The sequence below is a fragment of the Acanthopagrus latus genome, chromosome 7 (genome assembly GCF_904848185.1).
Source record: "Acanthopagrus latus isolate v.2019 chromosome 7, fAcaLat1.1, whole genome shotgun sequence".
Lineage (NCBI taxonomy): Eukaryota > Metazoa > Chordata > Actinopteri > Spariformes > Sparidae > Acanthopagrus > Acanthopagrus latus.
The window spans coordinates 19,194,620-19,217,885 of NC_051045.1; the positions used below are offsets into that span (position 1 = coordinate 19,194,620).

The window sequence follows — 23,266 nt, forward strand, 5'->3', positions numbered from 1 at the left end:
ACTTAAGTCATGAAAAATGAGCGCCTGGGATTTGAATTACGGCGCAGAGAAATTTGATTATACTTTGTAAGCAGCAATGTTCAAGTCTCACATTGGGACCTGGTTCTCGATTTTGGCACCTTTGCGTCTGAAAAATTGTTATCGACGATTTCAGTTGACTTTAAACTGACTTGAACTTAAGTCTCGACTTGGACTTGTCTTAACTGACTTGAGACTCGATCTGGTCTTCAGTGACTCAAGTCCTACCCTTGACATTCTTGAGTGACTTGACACTTGACTTGTACTCACCCGAAGCAATCCTGTTTTCTGCCGTCACCAGAGGAAACAAAGGTCACCATGTTCAGGTGGGTGCCGACGCGTTTGAGGGAGCAGATACTTTGTCAGGGTAAGATGGATGGCGAAAAAAAAATGAAAAATGTGTTTCGGTGACAGAGAACGAAAAGGATTAGAAGGAAGTGGGAATATCCAGCAGACGGTGTTGAAAAGGCTTCAGAAATGTGTCGACAGAAGATGGATTTCACGTGGAGGTGCTGCTCTCACTGTAGCTCGCAGCAGCTGTCACACGGCCCAAATAAACCCACTTCACCCAAACTCTCAAAAGTCACATTCGCACCGCTTTGGCATTAAATACTTTTCAACACGAATCGCAGTGTGAGCTTTTACCCGGCACCTTCTGAATGTGCGGTGCTCCCTGAAGTGTCCACCACTTCAGGACGTGACCTCGACATCGACCTTCACCCAACCCATCGGCCCCCTGCACTTCCCCTATCTCTATCGCACTGACACTGGCATTCTTTCACGTTAGCGCATCGCAGCGCCGCAGATAGGCCTGCCAGACACCCCCTGTGCTCTCCTAGTATCTCTGTCTCACACACACACACACACATACACACACACACACGTGGTTAATTGGTAACTAGAGTTTATGGGTAGCCGGGAACTTATAGTTTGACTTCGCCACAGCGAGAAGACGCATGAGATAATATGTCGGCTTTTGGTGAGTTATGACCACACGTGTGAGTGTTTGAGATGTCTGAAGCAGGGCGCTGTGTGAGATTAGGGTCTTTTCGTGTGCCATTTGAATCCGAGGTGTCGAGGTGCCGTGGCGGTGTCGTTTTTGTCTCGCGGAGGCATTTGTTGAGAGGGGCGACCATCTTACGTTTTGAGTGTGGACGGATTTGGACAGCACTGGGTATTTGTTTTCAGCGGGAGTCCGTGGGTGACGTTTCTTTCATTCACACACAGCTCAAAAGTGGTTCTCAAATGGCAACATATCCATGTAGATCAGACATTAACCCTTTTTTTTCCTCCGCTCAACCTAATCCTCATCTATTGCGTGATAATTTAACAAGGTTTTTTTTTTTTTTTTTTTTTTTAAGGGAAGTTATTTTCCCCCATTTGACTCTTCAATCAATATCAATAAAGTGGTCTAGTTATCTATTTTACCCCCTTTCAACAACTCGGATCAATACCCATCTGTCATGGTTTCACCCAATGAATGTTATCACTTGTGCCGGAGATTAGCTCGCTGTAGCATCTTATCCTGACATATTCTGTTATCCTGAGTTATGTAGGTTAGACGGAGAGGGTCTGTGTCTGTGCTTTCCAGGCTTTACTTGCCCAATCCCCTAATGCTGAGGAAATAATGTTTAGATGTGCAAGGCAGGTTTGTTGCATGTCTAGCACATTTTTTTTTTTTTTTCACTTAAGCAACCTTAAATAACTGAACAATTGTTATCTTTCGATGTATGTTTTCTCTCTAATGGGCTTTTTATAGCTTATAGATAGAAAATGTAAAGGTTTTTTGTGCTTACTTTAGTACTTATAGAATATTTTAGGATTTTTGATAATAAGTTACAATTAGGTTTTCTGCCTCTATGGACACTTTCAACAAATCCCAAATACTGAAATATCTTACATCTGTAAAACCCAGGCTGTTTTCCTCCAATTTCCTTCCTTCCACAGCCCACGAAAAGACCACTGAATTAACAACAACAAAAAAGGTCTTTCCCTATGTTAACATTACGAACCTCTGTCACATTGGTGTGGAGGGTCATCCATATCCCAGACTGTCACAGCACCCAGCCAGCTCCATCTTTCATCCCCTTCCTCATCCTTCAAGTCCTGACCACTCTCCTCCATCTGTCTGTCAGATCGGGACTTGACCTCTCACCTCTGGAGGCCCGCCCATCTTGTTACCCCTAACCCCTCAGTTGATTGTGTCACTGACCAGCGATGGTTAATGTGTCTTTTTTTTTTTTTGCACTGTCTGAAAAGAGGTAGTTTTGGGAGCAGGGTTCACAGAAACTGATTGGAAGACATAAAGAAAATGACTCAGGGTGAAAACTTAATATAGGTTTTGTAAAACTGCATAAAGGTTAAGATAAATTGCCTGCACTTGGTTGGATGGGGGATTGGGGTAGTATGATACCGCAGAGTTCACAGGTCATTTTCTCAGATGATTTTAAACATGACTATTGAACAGAGATTGAAAGTGATGAGATGAAACTGATCACCCACTTTGACGCTTTTGAAAACAGCAGCAGGACCTTTGACACATCAGGTCCTTAAATGCAACTGATACAATTTCATTTTGTATTGTATTGTATTGTGAATTTAACCCTCAGTCACAGGCACCAGAAAAGGGGGGACAACAAGACTATTTAGAGAAAAGTACCTGTTTACGCAGAGTTACCATGGTGTCTTCTGGAGTTGGTCCAGACTGTGAAAAATGAGTTACCAGTCATGAGCTTTGCTGAAGTAAATGACAGTCGCTTAAAACCAAAGGTCTACCAACTACAGTTTACAGACACACCTCTGGAAAGGTAACATGCAATCACATTATTCACACATTTTTGGAATAACAAATGCTTTGCACAGCAACAACACCTGCATACTGTATGTATCAATGAGGTGGATCGGGTTATTGATCGCAGGATGTCTTTGTTTCTTATTTCAGTTGAGATTTAGAACAACATCTACGCTGATATGTGCGGTAGGCCAGTATCGTCTGATGATATCGGCTCTGCCCATGTTGGGTTTTAGCACAAAGAGCCTCCACACGACACGAGGTCTTTAAATATCATCTACATCTTTTGTCCCAACGGTGTTATACCCGAGTAGGTGCCACAGCCTCCAGTCAGTCACACTCTAGCAAATTTCAGTTACAAGTCAAAAATCCAAATATGAAAGAGATCATCATTATCATTGGGGAGCTCTGTTTTCTCTCTGGGAATGACACATTACAGAGGAGAGTAAAAGTAAAATAATGTAGATTTAAATTTATTTCATCCCCCGTCCTTCTCCGTCTCTCCCTGTCTCCCCCTCCCTCTCCCATTCTCCCTGTCCTTGCACCTTGATTCCTGCTTAATGCCCAGACTGATGAGCCCAATTTGGACTGGTTCTGCAGCCGGCCCCGTTTGATTAATGACTCTAGGTGAGGTAGCATCAGCGCTGCCTTGCCCTTGTTTCATCACACACACACACACACACACACACACACACACACAAACAGGTACAAACACTGATGCACACACACAGCCACTCACTGCCACAGACCAGCCTTGTAATTGATGACAGAGGACTGAACATTTGCAAACCAAATGTGGAAATGGGAGACAGAGCAAACTCTGCTTCTAACACCTCTCCACCTCCCCTCTCTTTCCTTCTGTCTGTCCCTCCACCTCCTCTCACTGTCTGTGCACCCGCCCTTTCATTAGGCATTTGTCACATTGATATGAAGGGGCCGGGGCAGCATTGTGACATGCTCAGAAGGCAGTATAAATATTTGATTAGCCCTAATGGAAATCGTCACGGCGCGCTAATTGCGCCACACATTATCTGAGGTGCTGTATCAGCGGCGGACATCCCCTTTGATCCTTCCTCCATCCCCCCCCCTCTTCCTTTGGCCCATCTCGGCCTTCTTTTGTTTATGCAGTTTATTTTGGGTCATGTGTCATTATCTGCCCCTCCGCCCCTCTGCCTTCCTGCCTTTACTCCCCTCTGTCGCTGTTGTCATCGTCCTCGCAATGACGTCTCCGTCTCCTCTCCCCTCGCTGGACATGTGTGTCTTCTGTGTTGTGTGTTGTCCTCCGGTGCCCTGTTCGCTGTTGTTTCCCATTATGACCTGGGCTGAGGCAACATAGCTGCAAGGGGCCACATACGCGCACAAACAGACGCACACATGGGACCACGGGACAATGCGCAGCACTGAAAACCACAGGCGCACTTGTTTTGCATGTACTGCATGTGTTAAAGACATTAAACGATGCCATAAAATCAATAGTTAGACACAATTGAAACCAATTGTGTTTGACTGGACATCAAATCGAAGGACGTGGTGATTTGATGTGTGCTGATGTCTCGGCCATTAAGTCAGCAAACATCTGGGTTGAATAAGTTGGTTATAAAAGAAAATCCTCCTTGATCTCTTTCCCAACTGTCAGGAGAAAGTCTATCAGGGCCGGCCACACAGTCGCAACTCAGCCTCAACAACTTGCGAGGCTTTTCTTGCAAAATTAAGTTGACATCTATTATTTTTAATCACGTCTTTGAAGAGATTTGCATCAAGTTCGTTTTCATTGCTTGGGTCAGCACTCTCTGCTCAGTGAATGTGCACCTACGTTCTGACGCCTTTCTCGACGATGCTTTGATCGTTACCCCTCAATTTTTTTTCGTGACAAATGTCTCTCCCTCTGAGCAAGCGTGAGCCTTTTAATGTGCGCACAAAGAGTTTTTTTAATTCCCAGCATGTCCTTCCTTAACCTCCATCCTGTTTGTGTTTACTTGTTGTTATTTACGGCGTGTCTCCTGCAAAGATCTCTAACATTGTTTGGTGTCGCTCCTCTTTTCTCTCTTTCTCTCCCTCTCTCACCCTCCCTCGGACGTTTCCATTTAGCCAAAGACAAAACAAGTTAATTAGATCGGAAGTGCGGGCCTATCAATGGGGAATCAGTATTCAAATCAAGGCCTTGTCTGGACACAAACAGCAGGAAGCCAAACAAGGCCCCGGTGCTGCTGAATGGGAGGACGGGAGACGGAGAGTGAGAGAGAGAGAGAGTGAGAGAGAGAGAGAGAGAGACAGACAGACAGAAAGAGGGGAGCCTGTAGTTTTGGGGGTGCCAACACACAATCACACACAAACTGTTTGGGTGCTTGATCAATTATGTTTCCTTTAACATCAGCATTTATTTGAAGGTGCGCAGTAGTAACTGTTGGTCGTTAATAGACTCCAAACATTCTGTATTTTCTTGCATGAAAATCAGTTTACGGGGTTTTTTTTAATTTATTTTTTTGCATGATAACACTGAACAACACCAAATTACATTATTCTTAATTTGCACACTCATTATGCTGTTACAGCACAGCTCTGTAAAGGAGAGCTCTCCACCCTCGACATGTTCACTGAGATTTAAATAAAGGTTAAGTAAAACTCAGGGGCCCATAAACTGGGGCACTTCCACTTCACAATTAGGCAGAACAGTGTGTGCACACTGCTATTTCCTAGGTACGAAAAAAAAAAAGGTACAGGGACGCTGAATAGCATGCAGCTCACATTAAAGGTCAAACACGTAGCTTTTAAACACTGAAAACATGACTTTTCCTGAGAAGTGTAGTGAAGCAGTCTTTACCAGACTGAATATCACAATGTTTGTCACTGGTTGGCGCCACCAACAGATATTGTATTCGGCCACAAAACCGGAGGAAGTGTAATTTTTCAAGTGCAAACAGAGCTGACTCTGGTCAACACCATTTCCAGTTTGTCCGTCAAGTGTCATTTGTCACTAATATGAACTTGAAGGAGAATACATGCAGAGCGAAAAGCCAGAGAAGAGGGGAGCTTTCAAGTAACAACATCTTGTTTGTGACAGATTGCAAAGGGGTTTTGTTCAGGCAAACATGATCTTAAAATGATCCAGGTGGCAATGGAACTAGAACGAAAAGTTTACAGTAGAAAACAAAGAAACTCGACCAGTATGCTGGTTAAAGGCACTGTTTTCCACTTTCCATTCCGTGCATCATCTCAGTGCAAGTTCACAAGTGTAATTGGTGAATTGGTTGTGTTTTCGATTGGTTATGTGTATCTACAGGTAACCTATCCCTCCCTCATACAGTATGCATCAGTCCTCAACTACTTTGGACGTGGGTGCAGCATCCGCTAGAGTATCAGGGTTTATCTAATGTGTTGCTGCTGGCCTGAGGGATAGAAACAAGTTAGTCTTCATATTACTGCTCGCCATTCAGACAGAGTGCATATGCAGATATGGAAGTCAAAGAAAATGAAACAGAGAGGACAGGAGGGGAGAGGAGGCGAGGGGAAGGGAAGGGAAGGGGAGGCTGAGTCGGAGGGAAAGGTCCCATTATCTCATGTGGAGGGCCACCTGAGCTAAAGACAGCCATTTGTTCCCAAATCGACCTGTCGACCCCCGCCTAATTACCAGCCAATTATTTCCAAATGGACCACATTCACCCCACACCCTGCACACTTCAAGAGGAGACGGACGAAATTGCCTCTTTCTCTGTCTCTCTCTCTCTCTCTCTCTCTCTCTCTCTCTATTTCTTCCGCCCTGTGTCTGTCCAGCTCGTTTTTCCATCTCAATAAAGTGTCTTTCTTTCTTTTCATCGTTGCTCCTCTTGTTTCAGCATTGTTTTACTCACTGAGAAATGATTTTGCACTTATTGTTGCAGGCATCGCGCAGTCAGTCCAGCCAGCCTCCCACTCAACCGCACGCACACACACACACACACACGCGCGCACACACACACAAACAAACACGCACCACACACAGTGACACACACCCTCTGAGGTTTTTTGGTTGTTAAGTGGCCTAATTATGAGAAGATTTGACAGTGAGCCTGTATGTGTATGTGCGTGTGTGTCTAAATGTATTTGTTTGATTATTTCTATTTTCATATACACTGTCACACACACACACACACACACACACACACACACACACACATGAATATTACTATGCAGCTCATTTAGCTGCCTCAAGTCTCTCTCTCTCTCCCCGTCTCTCTCTCTCTCTCTGGCACCGGTCAGTCTCAGCAGGCCGATGTGTATCGATGGGTCCGGCATGCAGGAGCCACCCGAAGGAGAAGAAGGCTGTGCCCCTGTTCCCAGAATTCTTTGTGGTTGGCCTCCATTGTTCGCCGCCACTTGTATACAGTATTGTCAGACTGATTGTGAGCCTCCGCTCTCTCGCGCTCCGCGGACGGCTAGAGAGCAGGCAGAGTCGAGGAGGGAGACGGAGGGAGAGGGGATGAGGAGGAGGAGGAAGGGAGCAGAAAGCATTGTGTCCCTTTGCTCGCCATTCTCCTGCCTTCCCATCTGTTTCCCTCTCTTCCTTCCTGTTTCTGTGGGATAGTGAACAGATTAGTAATAGCACCGCCGCGGCTCCTAATAGGGGAAGTCATGGTCGGGAAATACGATGGATCGGTTTGAGATATCATCAGGCTGAGTGGCGCAATAGTTTTGAACTCTGACACCTAGCTGTGAGCTGGCTGACTTTGATCACTTTGGTGCAGAGTGTTTGTGTGTGTGTGTGTGTGTGTGTGTGTGTGTGTGTGTGCGTGCAAGATGGTATATACAGTATTGTTCTTAACCTTCTTAAGCTGTTTCACTCATCATGCTAATGTTTAGATCTTTTTTCTTTTCTTTTTTTTTTTTTTTTACACCTTACGCTAAAATGTCAGAGGTGCCATTTGCTATTAATAGGACCTGTACGCGGCTGCTTTTGATTGGATAAACATCCTTAGTTACACCTATAATGCTAATGTATTTGCTGAGATGGGGTAGGAAAGATTCAGCTCTGTGTAGTTTGTGTTGCTGATTGAAGGGTAATGAAAATAATTGTTCATCGCAGGAACAATTATTTTCATTAGCAATTACTTAGCCAATTATTTTTTTCCTAATTACATTTTTCTCTGAAATATTTGAACACGTGAGAAATAGCCCAGCCTCACAGCTTCATACTTACTTCATAAGTAACTTTAAGCATCTAAGGAACTTTATTTTTCTTGTTTATGTTGGCGGCCCCTATACATAAAAACAGTCGAAGCACTGCCAGAAACAAGCAACATGTTTTAGTGTTACATTTCTTCTTTTAAACATAGCCGTTCCCATTTGCATCCATATGCTAGAGATGTGGTGCTCTATCTATTTGTAGCTCCGTAAGATTAATAATGTAACATAATAATGTAATATGGCTCTGGTCAGGTCAGGTTAGCCTTCTGGTATCCTGCAGTAACACATATGGTTGCTCTGTAATAGTATTTTTACCAAAGCTAAAGTTATAAACTTTTCCCAGCTCACTCTGTGTTATTAACTTACACCAAACCCAGTTGTCATGTCCTAGGAAAGATCAGAAACATGGCCACAGTTCGTTTTTTAAACTGCTTGTTTTTTTTTCTGACTTACAGCTCAACAAAGTCTTAAAACATGTTATTCAGTTTATTAATCAAATGATATGAGTGAATAAAGGATCCTGACACCTGGGATGCTATAACCAGACAATGTTTAGCATTTTTGCCTGCTAATGAAAATGGTCAGGTCATTTATGTCGTGATTTAAGCGTTGTTTGTAATGTGAGTGTGGAGCAGAATCAACTCCCCTCTGACAACATCTTAACAAGCCCTGAGCATTAAAATCTTTCACAAAGCCATTATTTACTGAAAGCCCATTGTATCAAGTTGCCTTATGTTTAAAGGTGTTTGTGTTAATGTGTCCACCCCCTGTATAGCCCATTCTTCTCTTATAATATATATCCTATTGAGCACCAGCTTAATATCCCCACAGGGATCATTTAAGCTTCATCTGATCTAATCTAAGATACATATTCTGGAAAGTTCGGTGTTACACGGCTTAATTTGTCGGCCTAAGATGTGTGCATGTGTGTGTGTGTGTGTTCTGCTCATTGCGGGCTGAGACAGGGCTGCGTACCGGCCTCCTGGCTGAGTTTGAAGCTAAGTGGATTAGCATATCTCCCATGTCAGCTCCATTCACTGTGACAGCCTGATGACATGGGACTGTGTGACGGCCGCGACCCACCTGACGTCCACAGCTCAGGCCTCCCGGCAGGTGGTCTGACTCTGAGAGGGAGACAGAGAGGGTGAGAGACCGAGCGAGAGGTGGGGGGGCGAGTCAGAGATGGTCTTATGGGAGGCAAAGTCCTGCTCTCAGCAGTTTTAGGTAGACAGCAAACATACTGTACCCTTTTGTCTCCACGCTGATTTTTGACCAAAGTATTTATGTGTTTCTTTTGTTTCTGTAAATTAATCATTAGCACTACACCTTAGTGTTCGCTTTCTGTAGTGTGCTGTTGTTCCTCCGCTTTACACAGCATCGGGCCTGTCAGGCCTATGAAACACTTGTCACACGGATTTTATACTTTCATTATTAAAAGCTGTGTGTATGCCAGAAAATGAGACCTTACAGAAAAGGGCAATCATGTAAATCACAAAAACCACAGACATGGCAGTTTATGATAACTACATATTATGTGCATTCAAGACATATTCCATTTAAGGAACAGTTCATACAAAAATGAAAATTTAGTCATTATCTACCCACCGCTGTTCCAGTGGAAAGTTGGGTGACGTTTTGTAGTCCACAGAAATGTTCTGGAGCTTCAGACGAAAACTGTTTTTTTTTCCCAATACAACTGAAGAAGATGGGGGCTTGTTTTAAAAAATGGTCAAAAAACATAAAATGGCTCCACAGAGATACACTTAGTCAAAGTCTCTGGAATCCTGAAAATACATAATTTACACCTTTAATGTGCGGTCCAGCTTTAAGCAGGTTGCCAGCTAATATTTTTACCTTGGCAACTTAGTGAAGTTGTTTGCTTTAAAAGGCTGTAAATAACGTCTTTTCAAATCAGATTATTATTATTATTATTTTTTTTACATTTTTTTTTACTTGTTTGTTTGAGTGTTAAAACGCCCCCATCTACTTCAGTTTCTGAGGAGAATGTGAAAACCCTGTTCAGCCGTGAAGCTCCAGAATTGTGTTGTGAAACACCAAAGGTTCTACTAGCACTGGGATGAGGTGAAAAAGACTTCATTTTCATTTTCAGCTGAACCTACCCTTTACATTGGTGTTTACATTAGCTGCAGATGTTTTTGTTGGATTTTCTTTATTTGATTGCATGAAATTTATTGAACTTGAGCTAAAAATAAAAGTCTGTGCTGAGTCATGTGCTCAACAGCAGTTGGTTTTATTATTCTAAACGTGGAACTTCTAATTGCAGCAGCTTCGAGCTCACCAACGCCACTGCTGGCCGACTGGTATCGTTATTTTTGTTCCCTGATAGCCTCTCACCTTGAGCACAGTTTGCTTTCTGTACCTATATTTAACTGTCTGTAACTGTTCCAGAACAGGAATACAAAATCAATTCCTGCACACACGGGCATATTCCCTGTTTTTTCTTGCTCATATCGGCCTCCCCCGCTCCCCTACAGCTCTGCAACTCACCTCGTCCTTTCCTTCACTGCTTTTCCATCCTTCCTCACTTCTCGTCTCCTACCACACAGACTCTCTAGGCTACCCATGACCCTTCTGGATACCCGTCTCTCTCCCTTGCCCCCACCACCCCCTCTTTCGTCGTCGTCGTCCTCCTCCTCCTTCTCCTCCTCCGCCTCGACCTCCTCTTCCACAGTCTCGTGCCGGCCTAGCCAGGCAATGCTAACACTTTTGTCAGGGTGATTAATAGCACGCTGGATTGTCGTTAATTCACTGGCTAATGACTGGAGGGAGCGGGCGAGAAGAAGAGAGGAGCAGAGTGGAGTGAGGCTGGAAAGTAATAGACTGATGTATGGGTGTAGGCTGCTTCCAGTGGCAGAGGTGAATATCACCCCCCCTCCAACCTCCCCCACATCAGTGCACACCACCACCTCCACCACCACCACCCATACACACTAGAACAACCTCAGACATACAGCTACTGTATAGTAACCAGAAATCCTGGATGTTGAACACACTCACACATGTCAGTGATATAGTTAATCAGGTCCTCCAGGATCTCACAGAATTTTTTTAAAATTATTATTATTGGCAAATCACTCAATTTGTGACTTCAAAATAAAATTGCAGCAAAAAAAAAAAAAAAAGATTCTACTATTTCTGTTGTTTTCTGTTAAAAGTTGTGTTGCACTTGAGAGGACAGCCATGAGTTCCAGCTGAGACTAAACACTGTTTTTAGAAGACTCAGGAATTTGTTGACATTTCTGCATTAGCTATACAGATTTAAATTTGAGAGGTTATTATGTGTGTTTTATGTGGACAGTTGAGGTGACTGGTAAAAATTTTAATTTGAAACTATTGGATATGTTTGTGGTATTTGTTGATCATAAATAGTCAGAAGGACTGGTTAGATTATTAATGAATTAAATAAAAACAAAAATAACATTAAAATCTTGTTTCTGTCTTCGCCAAGAATCTCTGATTTGCGGGGCCTCACATTAGATATTTGATCTTTTTTTTTTTTTTGGATTGTATTAAATCAGACAAAGAATGTGACCACCGCTTCACACCTAAGATCAAAGACTAATACTGAAACAAAAGATGTTCCAAAAAAAAAAAAAAAAAGTCTCCCTTACACAAATGCACCCATGACATGCACCCAAGTGGACACATGGGGCTAACCCTCTCTGCTCCCTGGTTAATAAGAATGGATGGGTTTGTTCTGCACGCTGTCTGCCTTGGTGCTCCCCGAGCTGGCTGTCTGGCCTCCCGAGTGGCTTGCTAAATGAAGCTGCACCAGAAGAGGGTGTAGACACACACACACACACACACACACACACACACACACACACACACACACACACACACACTCAGATGAGGAGAGAAAGAGACAGTGGGAAGTAGTGCAATAGTTTGCACTTGCACAGTGGAAGGTGTTCTTCTGTCCGGTTATCTGGGACAACTGCATCAGTTCACCTTACAGTACATACTGTAACATTATGTTTTAACTAAAGTTTGTGAAGGGCATTTTATTACAATTTCCATTCCTGTAATTATACACGTGTACGTCTGTCTGTTTTTTTTTTTTTTGTTTTCCCCCGCTTCTTTGAGTTCTAACACTCACCAGGCTGCCCTGGTGACACAGGACAAAACCCATCAAATTGATTTACGAATTGTTTTACATGGTAGAGAAGATTTGACTACAGTGGTGGACATTCAAACTTAGCTGCACCACCTTGTTTGTAAATGTTTCCAGGGCTGGTGATGTCACCGGTCTGGTGCCACCGTCCCACAAATGTTTTCCATGTCAGAGAGCCTTGCAGGAGGAGAGTATATATACATATGCATGTATCACATTTAGAAGTTGGCTCATCTGGAAAAGCGTTTCTCTCGCGTGGTGCAACGGCGCCTTAATTAGGAATGTCTTGGTTTAAATAAACTCAAAATGATCTTGTTTTGCTATTGTTTGATCTGCCTGGACAGGTACGTCACTGTAAAGCTGAATCTGACTCTGATTTTAATAGTTTATTGCCTGCGAAGATGTCCCATGTAGATGAGATCTGTTTTCATGTGATTCTTCCGTGTTACAGCCTACTTTTACTGGCCAATCCCTTCTTTTTCCCTCCTCTTTTATCCTGCGCCTTTCTCTCTCCATCCTCTCAGTTTCTGCCCCTCTCCCCTCTCCTTCCCTCTCCTCCCCCCCGGGTGATGTTTGCTACTCAATTTGGCAAATGTAACTCGATATTGATTATTATTAATATTTATCATGTTTGTGAACATGTTTTCCTCTAGTGCTATTAATCTGCCCTGTTAATAAATGTCTGCAGCAGCCTGGGCCCCGGGGCCCCTTGGGACCACAGGGCCACCACATACACACACGCACCTGCTCTCAGCTGCAGGAGGTTGCCTGCTGTCTTCTATGTTGCCTGGAGGCTTGATCTCAGACACACACACACACACACATACACACACACACACCTACTATTGGAAGACAGAATGCCTCGAGGCTGCTCAGCACAAATAACACATCGATACATCAGCCGCAGTGTATCGGCCCCGCACACAAACAGGGAATGTGCGCGCTCACGTATAACAACACACACAAGCTCCGTTCTGCAGTGACCAAATTCAGTCCAGTTGTCTTTTGTTGTTTTTCTATGTGGAAATGTCGCAGCTGCTTACAAGTGTGATTATAGTTTTTTTTCTTTTCTTTTTTACTGTTCACTCACTACAAGAGAAGGGAAGTAAGGGAGAAACATACTGAAGCACATAGAGAGAGAGCAGAACAAGACAGGGACAGCTCCCCCTAGCAGGTTTTACAGACAGATAACCAACCGAGTCAAATATAGTAAGGGAAGAGCACCCGTTCATACGCAGACACACTAAATACCATGCCCTGAGTGTTGACAAGGTATCTCCGGTGCAGCGTGTGTGGATTTCAACCTTTGTACGAGCTCATGCACTGTGCATGTGCAGAGATAATAAATAAAAGCAGGATTTCAGTTTTGTTTTCATTTTGGGTCAGTTAGCACCTACAGTAATAAAAGAACACGTCATCGCACCACACATTTTGCCAACCAGTGTAAATTATGACTCACAGTAGCGTAAACTTTAATGTAGCGGTTAGTTAAAACATGTTGTAGTTATCGTGCAGAGCAGCAGTACACGTGCAAGCATGTGGGTTAAATAATATAAATTTAAGACGCATTTGCTATATCATGATATGATTTTACACTTTTCTATCTCCTACCTATCTGTTTTTTTGTTAGTTTGTTCTTTCTTTCTTTCTTTCTTTCTTTCTTTCTTTCTTTCTTTCTTTCTTTCTTTCTTTCTTTCTTCGAACCTTCTTCTTACACTCCTAAAGAAGAAGCCCTGTTGCTTGGAAATGTTCCCCGGTGCTTTTTTTACAAGGGGAAACAGCGTGGCGTTCTCGTTCGGAGAGGCTTGCTGGTGTTGCAACTGACCGTGCCCCCGCCGCTCACTCGCTGCTTCCAAACACGCTCCTTCTCCCCCGAACGCCCTCCGTTGGCTGCCCTCGTCACATGCTGAACATTCGTACGTCATTCTGAATATATAGTGCCACCGTGGAAAAATACACCATTGTACAGCTTCTCACCTCGCCTTCTCACTGACTTCACCTTCAGTTTGCACTTGTTTGATTTTTACAGCCGCTTCTCTCTCCTCGGCCCCTCCTGTTTTAATGCAGACAGCTGTTTTAGGCTCTTTTGTGTGCAGACAGTCATCAAAGAGCTGCTTACTACACAGGAACAGGTACCAATATCACTGCACGGCCCAATAAGGCGGCTAAGTGGGACCATATTGACACAATATTGCGGCACAAACAGCGGATTAAGCTCGGGTTTGAATGCCGCCCCTCGCGCACACACGTGAACGGAGCTCAACCAGCTAGCCATTTTTCATATCTGTCATAGTTCACACACTCTCCCTCTGCCTTGGATTTTTTTTCTTTTTTCTTTCACCAGGCAATCTTTTCTCCCCATATTTGGAGCCGGTGCAGAATTTTGCATAGTTTAGCCTTTTCCCTGGATACTGTCTTTTCATCAGTGGCTGGCTTTCCTTTTGAATTGAACCAGATCAATTTACTGCCAGACAAAGATACAGTCTCTGTGTGCGTTGGAGAGGGAAGGCAGTGAGGGAAATAGGACGTGTGTGCTTTATGATGGCCATCGTTGGCACACGCATCTTATTTCCAGCATTTTTTTTTTTTTATTGTTATCATAGCCATGGCCATGGCTCCGCTGTGCTGCTTGCTCTCTAGCAAAAGCATGCACCTGGCTCTGAATACTCCAGCTTTTGTTGGCATGTTCTCTGGCCTGTGGTCTGCGGTGCTTTACAGTATGTGCATCCTCGTATACAATCGAAACGGCATCTTTATGTACAATTTCGAAGATTTCAGATTTTTCTTAATGGATGCACGGCTGCTTACTCTGCAAGAAATAAGTGGCTCCTTATTTGATGCAGTATTTAAAGGTCCCCCCTCCCAGAAGTCGTGCATGCAGTCAGCGCTGTTTCTCTCTACCCAGACTACGTCAATACTGCTCAGTCTGTATGCCACAAGGCACATGTGTTTATGTGCGTCCAGGCAGACGGCAGAAAATGACTCCAGATCTCTATCTTTCTGCGTTTAAGTCTAGAGTGCTCTGATTAAACACAACCACAGAACAATTTGCCCGTTGTAAGACCCTCCGATTAAACCGCTGATTTTCAGCACCGTGTCAAGTTATTTTGCCATGGCAACGCTGATTACAGCGTTATCAGCTATTCATATTTTTCAGTATTTTTAGTTTTTTGATCTTGACTCATGAAAGAAGGCACAGTCAGATTTTCTTAAACGGCTCCTGCTCGTGTAACGCGCTTGTCTTTTCAAATATGTGACATTGTTAAATGTGTGTTTTAGAGGTCAGTGTCTATAAATGTCATATCTCTGTCATATCTTGTAATTTCCCTGCGACATGCAGTGATTATGAGATATCATCTTCACCGACGACACCATCTGATCTGCCGCACATGTGTTTAGAGTGAGGTAACAGCTCCTGCAGTTGCAAACAGATGTGTGTTTGTGTGATAGCATGCGTCTGTGTTCATACGTGCCCTGAAATCTCTGTTATTGCAAGCCATGCTACAAAGCAAAGGGCTCCGTTTATGGCACGCATTTACAATTCATCAAATAAATGGGATGCCTTCATGTGGCCTGGGCCCGGCTCTCAGGCAGAGCGGCGTAGTTTTCCACTGGAATAACAGCCGCTGAACAAGCAGCCCATTGTAGCCACAGCCAGCACCGGGACCCCCAAGGTGCGAATTAATGATTGACCCCTGATGTAATCAGGATAAATAGCTCCCCGTAAAAGAGAAAGAGATGGCGAGAGGAACAGAGAGAGAAAGAACAACACAAGGAGCCAGGGAGAGGAAGGCACTATCTGGCCCGGGTGTTTTTTAAGAAGCCCTCGGGGAGACGAACCTAACATCTCTTTCTGGGTCTTCGGAGACTCAGAGCTAACATACAGCTGTTTAAAAGCAGCTCAGTCGTCAGTTTTTAGACTCCTTGGCTCCTCCTCTTCGTCGTCTTCCTGGCCCCTTTCATTATTTTCCTGCTTACTTTTCTCATCTGTGACTTTTTCTCAGCGCTGGTCGAACATAGTCAGCTTGTCTTACCGAGGACAGCAGAGAGAGAGAGAGAGCTCGTCTCACGTGGCGTGTAATCTTAAAACTTCCGCAGTTTTCTCTCCAAGCAACGTTTTTATGAATTAACAAGGTTACAACTGAGAGTTGAACTTTAATTTAATATCATGCTGCAGCTGCCATTTCTGCGTCGGTTTACTGCTCCGTGTGTCACAAAAGATGTTTTATTCATTCAAATTAAGGAGATTTCCCCCCTCTTTCTCCTTGTTACTTAATTATTTGATGTAGTGATCTGTGCATTTTTTATTTTTTTTCACACAGAGGCTCTTAAAGCCAAATGCTATTTAATAGATTTTCCAAGGCTGTCTTTCTGCTTGTCAAAATTGCTCTCAATGGGTCAAGTGCCAGTGAGAGTGGGGGAGTGAAGAGGGAGAGTGAGAGAAAAAAAAAAGTGTTTAACAGCCTGAAAACACTTTTGATTGTGCAGAGGGAGCTGCAGATAGGGCTGACTTATAAAACTTTAATTGATCTGTGAAAAGTGGAAGCTACTGCTGGCTCACATGTTCCAATGCTTAATTGCACGCCTGGTCTGAGCCCCTATGAAACAGCAATCATTAAAAAATGGGTTCTGTTCCAGTCAAAATCACTGGATGACGCAGAATCAGTCATAAAAGGCTGGATTTTACTGCCGCAGCTTTATATGATAAGTTTCCCGGATCTGCGTGGACAAGGCAGCAGGTTTGCCAGGCGCTGAAAAGCCCTCGTCGCATGCTTTTGTAGTTTCACGTTTCACGTTTAAAATGTACATGTCAGTTAATTTAACAGCCTTCACAGTCCGTCACTGGGCAGAAACCCAAATATTTATCAAGGAACAAAAAAAAAAATGATGCTCTGTAGGATGAATGTGCCCTTGTACAATTTCAGTTGTGAGTCTTCCTACTTTGGTTTGTCTTGATTAGCTTGTTCAATCATTCTACAACGTACAAGCTTCAGATTACCTTCTCACCTTATTGAGCATATACAGAGTATATACAAGTCGTTTAGAAATGAGTACACTCCTTAAACAGAAAGAAAACATATGCATTGATGGTTTAGTTTAACTTATTAATGATGCATACTTTTCACGTCAAGTTTTATTCAAATTCAACCCACAAACTTTGTTTGTGACCTAATAAACTTTCATGTACTAACAAGCACATTTCTAAAAGATGTCATGTCGCAGCTCCAGCTAAGACCTGGGAAGCGGTGGCAGGCTTGGCAGCAGGCGAGATGGAGGCTAACTGAGGGAGAGAGCTTGATTGAAACCACTCCTGCTGTAATTTTGGGCCTAGTTAGCCCGCTGATTGCCAGTCCCTGTGTTTAGATAGTAAAACTGCAGTGGTGCTTTGACTAAAGACACCAGGATCTGTCCAAGGAGGAAAAGAAAGAGGCTCACATAGATATGCTGAGGCATACACACTCACACACACACACAAATATGTACACACTCAGACTGGGTATTGAACTGCTATAGTTATGGTGCTGGCACCACATACTGAACACTGTCAAGTTCAGCATCAAGTGGTCAGCTTTGTGATCTTCCTTATTTTTTCACCTTGTTCCAGACTTAAATCCTAATTTTACCATTGTTTTTTTATGAAGTTCTCTTACGGCTTGTGTTTGACGTCTTTTGTAAAAACGTATTTGTGGAAAATCTTGTCTGTATCAGTCAAAATAAGTTACTCCAAAAAAGGACTGAAGCGGCCCACCAAGATGCATTTACACATTTATAAACCTTCACTGTCCACAACAAAACCTCAATAACACACTTAGAGAAATGGGAGAGGGCAAATGTCATGTGCATCTACGCTTGTAGCGCTCATCATCACTTTCACACGCATTGCAATGGTGGGCTCCTCCTGGAGCACAGCCACGATCATACTGTCAATCTCTGGACGTGACAATAATAATAAGTGATGAGGCTAACCAGGTCAGCGATAGACGCAGCCATTATTTGTAAGATGAGTCCTGGCAGAAAACAGCGACTGCAAAGGAACTGAAAACTTTTCCCATCAAGAACTTGGTGTACCGCAAGCTTCGTCTCTTCGTCTGTCTGGCTTTCTCACGTGCAGTATAGCGCAAATCTGTCAGCTCTGCATCTTGTGAATAAAGGCGATCAGACGGATGGATATTCTTCTCTGAGGACCCCCAACTTGTGTGGTTTTCTGACAGTTTAGTGGTTTGGAGATTGAAGTGCGATGTTTTTTTGTAGTTCAGGGTCAAGAAGTCATTGGATGTGTAGTATGTACTGAAGATGGAGATATGATTCAGTCCCTGTGCCGACCGCCAATAGATGTGGGCAAAAAAATGAGGCCTGGTCATTTATTTGAACAGAGCCAATCCGTTGACGCAGCAGGGCTCTGGCAAAACCACACCGTTGTCAGCAAAGTTGAAACTGGTTCAACTTTTGCTACGGGGCAACATCTTTGCCAAGGAACTGCGTCAATAGTATTTCTATTGTGTACCTCACAATCACCACAAAGAAAGTTAAAAAAGCTATCGCGGTCATCACTCTCCAGGATTGTAAAATTATTTCTTTAAGCTTTACAAACTGTTTTGGCATCTGATAAGCCTTTAAACTTGAACTCAAGCCTGACTTCCTGGATCACTGTCCTTAGACTATGTCATTGTCTTATCAGTACCTTAAACAACCAGCCCTAAATGCAACCTTGTGTGCTGTTTCAGCCGTGCTTACAATGTTTCCATCCCCGTGTAAGTTCTGAAAGTAAACAGAGCTTTTCTCTTTTATTTCCCTAACGCGCTAATGTTGCAAGCATGACCTTCATGATGTAATCTCCTAATAAACTGTTTTGTCTCACAGATGACAGTGAGCCAGTGGACAGCATGTACGACACAGAGGCCGACCTCCCCGGTTTAGCGGTCGGCGGCGGAGGTGGTGCCGACAGCCCAGAAGATGACGCAGAAGATGGCATCATCAACATGTCCCCCCTGCCCTCACCGACCCCTTCCCATCCAAACAACAACCACCACCACCTGCTGCACCCCCACATCTACGCTACCCACCACCACCACCACCTTCACAACAACAGCAACAGCAGCAGCAATGACCAGGACTTCACCACACCCAAGGAGGGCTCGCCCTACGAGGCACCTGTCTACATTCCAGATGACATTCCCATTCCCAGCGACCTGGAGCTGCGGGAGTCCTCGGTGCCCGGTGCCGGCCTGGGCGTTTGGGCCAAGACCCACATAAGCGCTGGTGAGAGGTTCGGTCTGCACAGCACGCTGCATCATGGAGCCACGGGCAAAGACAGCTCCTTCGGATGGGAGGTAGGAACCACTCCAGCTTCCCTGCACTTTCTTTTTCTTTTCTTTTTTTTTCACTGAAATCATATATCACTCTTGACCGCTTAGATATTTTGTGGCACATATGTACAGTAAGATATGAAATGAAAGAGTGATGGACACAATGAGACACTCGAGAAGGTAAGGGAATGGAATGAGCAGCTCCTCATTCGTGCATTCACATAACTAGCCATCACTCTTAATTCCATTCCATTTGCATCCCCTGTGTGATTGGACCTGATTGTTGATCCTGCATATGCACACAGATATACGCGCACATACAAAACGCACCAGAATTCCAGCGGCGCAGCAATGTCAGATGGAAAAATCTGGCTGATTAGTGGAGGTATCAGCTTTTCTGGGCGTCGGTCCGAGCGAGCACACTCATTTGGTCACGCCACCCGATATGGAAATGGAAGAAGCATGCCTCAATGCGGTGGCGGCATATTGAACTATTAATTTTCATTTCAACATGACATTAGAGGATATTGAAGTTGCTTCAGTAAGCTCATTAGAAAAAAAAAAGAAACTCCCAATCTCTGTCTCTCCCTCTGTCTCCCTTTCTCTCCTTCTCATATGGCTAATCAGAGATGAAATATACTGGCCTGCTTTTCATTTCACTGACTCCTTGACTCTTCACTGTTTGAGGGGCCGGTCATTCACCTAGTCTTATATTACATTTGTATGTAATAAGGAATAGAGACTTTGACATCTAGAACTTAATCACTGGAACACCATGCTGGAAAGGGCATGATGTGGTGGAATCAGACGCCACCAGCTCATGTGCACAGTTAGAAGTTTATAAAATTTTAGATTTGGACCAAAGAGGCCATGCCGTGATTCTGAAATAATTGTTCTTTTAATTGTAGTTTCTGCAACCCAGTTGCCAGAATAAATGCAATTCACATGTCTTTCTGATGCAACTATATGCTTTTTTGTGTTAATTTTGGCATATTTATGTAGTGTTAGGGCAGTGGTTATTGTCTGGTGAGGTTTATGTACGAAAAAGCACCTTGTTAGGGTAAGGAAAGGATCTGTCTTTGGCTTACCGGTATTGTTGCCGCAAACACAGCTGGAAAGTGGCCGACTGTCTCGTCAAAAATACCCAGTGGTTTCACGCTTACAAATGGTGAAACATCATCTGAAACTCGCGGTTCTCTGGCTTGGCATCCATCAGCTGTCTCGCCACCATCATCCCCTCCACTTTCCAACATTAAACACAGCTCACATGCATGTAATGTGAACGTGATGTGAAACTTATCGTAAAGGGTTGCAGAAAGGTAAAACACCAAGATTTTTTTTCTGGTGACTGGGTTGAGCTTCCAGTAAATTTGCAGTTACAAAGATGGTGAAAGCTGGGCATGTAAAAAAAAAAAAAAAGTTAACTTGCGGGTATATTTCTGATTATCAAAACATCCCAGATTCCTGTCACTGAAGTGGTAGCATAGTAGTGGAGGGGACCTAAGATAATGGAGAGTATAAGTTTATAAAAACAATAGCTTTGCAGTAGATATTAGCAGGTATATTCTCACAACATGTTCCTCATTTTTATTGTGATTATTACAGCTCTGAAAAATGTGGCTCATATTGTGTTCATGAATTCTTCACTGGCCAGAGGGAATTAAAAGAAATCGTTAAGCGTCCTTTAATAGGTTCTGTCTGATGAACTGGTGGTTTCTAACCAAAGCCTTCATTTCTTTTTTCACCCCATTTTCTTCTTAACAGTTGTAGGAGCAGGCGATTAGAGCACACAGGCACACGCTATGTGGCAGCGTGCCAGGCTGAACATTCTCCTTTTTAAAAGTTCATATTATGGCTAGCCATTTGGGGTGCAAAGGGCACCTCTCCAAAAACTACACTCTCCCCGTAGCTCTCATGTTTTCTCTCAGTTTTCCTCCTCCTTCCTTTTTTCTCCCCAGACACCCGACTAATGCATATTCATCAGCTACACTTCAGCTCTCTGGCTTGTAGGAAAAAAAGGCCACCTTCAACCTTAAAGAGTTACATTCACGCATGTGCTCAGAGAAACGTCCCGGCACAGATGCGCAGACATCTCCCCGAAAAGGGAGGAACTCTGCATGTTGTTGCACTTTCAAGATAGCTACCATTTTCAAGAAGGTGAGGTTTAACTACCAGTGATTATCAGCACATTTTTTGGCCTTCTGCTACATTTTAGATTTTTTTCATTTGAAAGCAATACTGTTTTCTTTTTTGTTTTTGTTTTCTTTCAGATTAATACCAAGTGTTCTAGCCTGAGGTCAATTTTGTTTCCCCTGAAAGTAAAATCTTTGGTATTTTGCCTCCCAACCTGTCAAAAGCAAACGATTGATCTGTCTTTTCTTCCTCCTTCTCCTGAGTGGTCGTTGGAGGACTCAGTCCGACTTGGGCTGTATTATTTTTTTAAGATATCCTGTCTGGTTTGCGGCTGGAAGCCTTCGGGGGCTCTCCTCTCCCAGACTCTTATCACAGATAGTCATAACAGTCAGCCTGTTGATAGTCATCAACAGACTCCCCTAGGAGTCTCATACACCCCCTTTTTCCCCCTTTTCCCCGTCCACCCCTCTACTCATCTACTGCCTCTGGTCTTAGACAAATAGACAGGCGAGGGAGCGACAGCAGTACGGCTGAGTGAAGAAAGATGTTAAAAGAAACGAGGGAGAAATGAGGATTAATGGGGATTATAGAGAAAGACAAGACGATGCAAATAACCTATTTTTCAAAGCATCAGAAACAATGGAGTCTAATTCTTTTCATTTCTGTAAATGTGTTTGTGTGTTTCTCTACTCTGCTGCCAAAACAGTGGGATGCGTGATGTGACGTAATAAGTGAAGTCATCCGAGATCTCTGTGGTGTAAATGTGATTATATCTAACCCAGGCCTCAAAAGTTGTAGTTCAAGTCTTTTGGTATTAAGACAAAATTGGATTAAGTGCTGCATTCAGTCATCAGAGTGATTAGTTTAACTGTGCTTCCACTTTATAACACATTGCACTATGCAGTCTTGCTATACATTTGCAATTTGCTAAATGCTTCCAAGACTTAAACAGCCTTGTTTTCTTCTTGATGACCATTTTAAGTTGATTGAATTATTTTAAAATCGAAGGTCGTAGACTATATTGTATACATGTAGCTCTGTAATCCCTCAAAACATGGAATCAACAAAATGGCAATTAAAAGATTTTAACTCAACAACAACGATACATGCCATCTGCAGTCGCACACTCAAATCCAAAACAGTTTAACTGCATTGACTGCATTCTTGTGGATTGTTTTACGAAGACTGGCAATAACTCATTATGTTGGCTTTGCGAGCACCGCGGTCTACCAACGAAGCCAAACAGCTCTAACAATCACATGGCGGACGCTGTAGCGCTTTCTGGAGTGGAAGTGTAGATTGGCATAGAGAAAGAGAGGGAGTAATAGAAAGAGAGGGTGAACGAGTAGGAGTGAGGGAAAGAATTAAGAGGAAAGCAGAGAGGAAGCCTACTATTGTCTGTCCTGGGGCACCGGGGACTGGAAGAGGTGTTAACTCAGACTCATTTCAGCGAGACGGACAGCTCAATCTAAGAGCTGCTCCGCTGCAGGCCATGGCCATTCTCTTCTGTCTCAGACTCTCTCTCTGGGCCAGCACCGAGTCATCCATTTAAAAACCATTATGCTCCCCCTTTAGCACAACATGATAGAACGCCAGGGCCCCAGGTCTACCGCACATGTCTGTCTCTTTGGTTTTGTGTGTGTGTAGGCCTGCCAACCCCCTCAGGATAGGACCAAGCAGAGTGAGGCAAGGCCCTCAGAGAGTCCACTGTGGGGATCTACT

The 23,266-nt window shown here is 43.6% G+C and overlaps 1 protein-coding gene across 8 annotated transcripts in view; it reads left to right on the forward strand.

The window, feature by feature from the left end:
• prdm16 (PR domain containing 16) overlaps positions 1 to 23,266 on the forward strand; it is a 185,290-nt gene that overhangs the window by 44,161 nt on the left and 117,863 nt on the right. For 7 of the 8 annotated variants that reach the window (XM_037103036.1, XM_037103043.1, XM_037103033.1 and 4 more), the window contains exon 2: positions 18,966 to 19,435. In XM_037103036.1, coding sequence (XP_036958931.1) covers positions 18,966 to 19,435 — 470 coding nt within the window. Of the gene's footprint in view, positions 1 to 934; positions 998 to 18,965; positions 19,436 to 23,266 lie in introns of those variants that run through there. The other variant, XM_037103038.1, reaches the window with a different exon arrangement.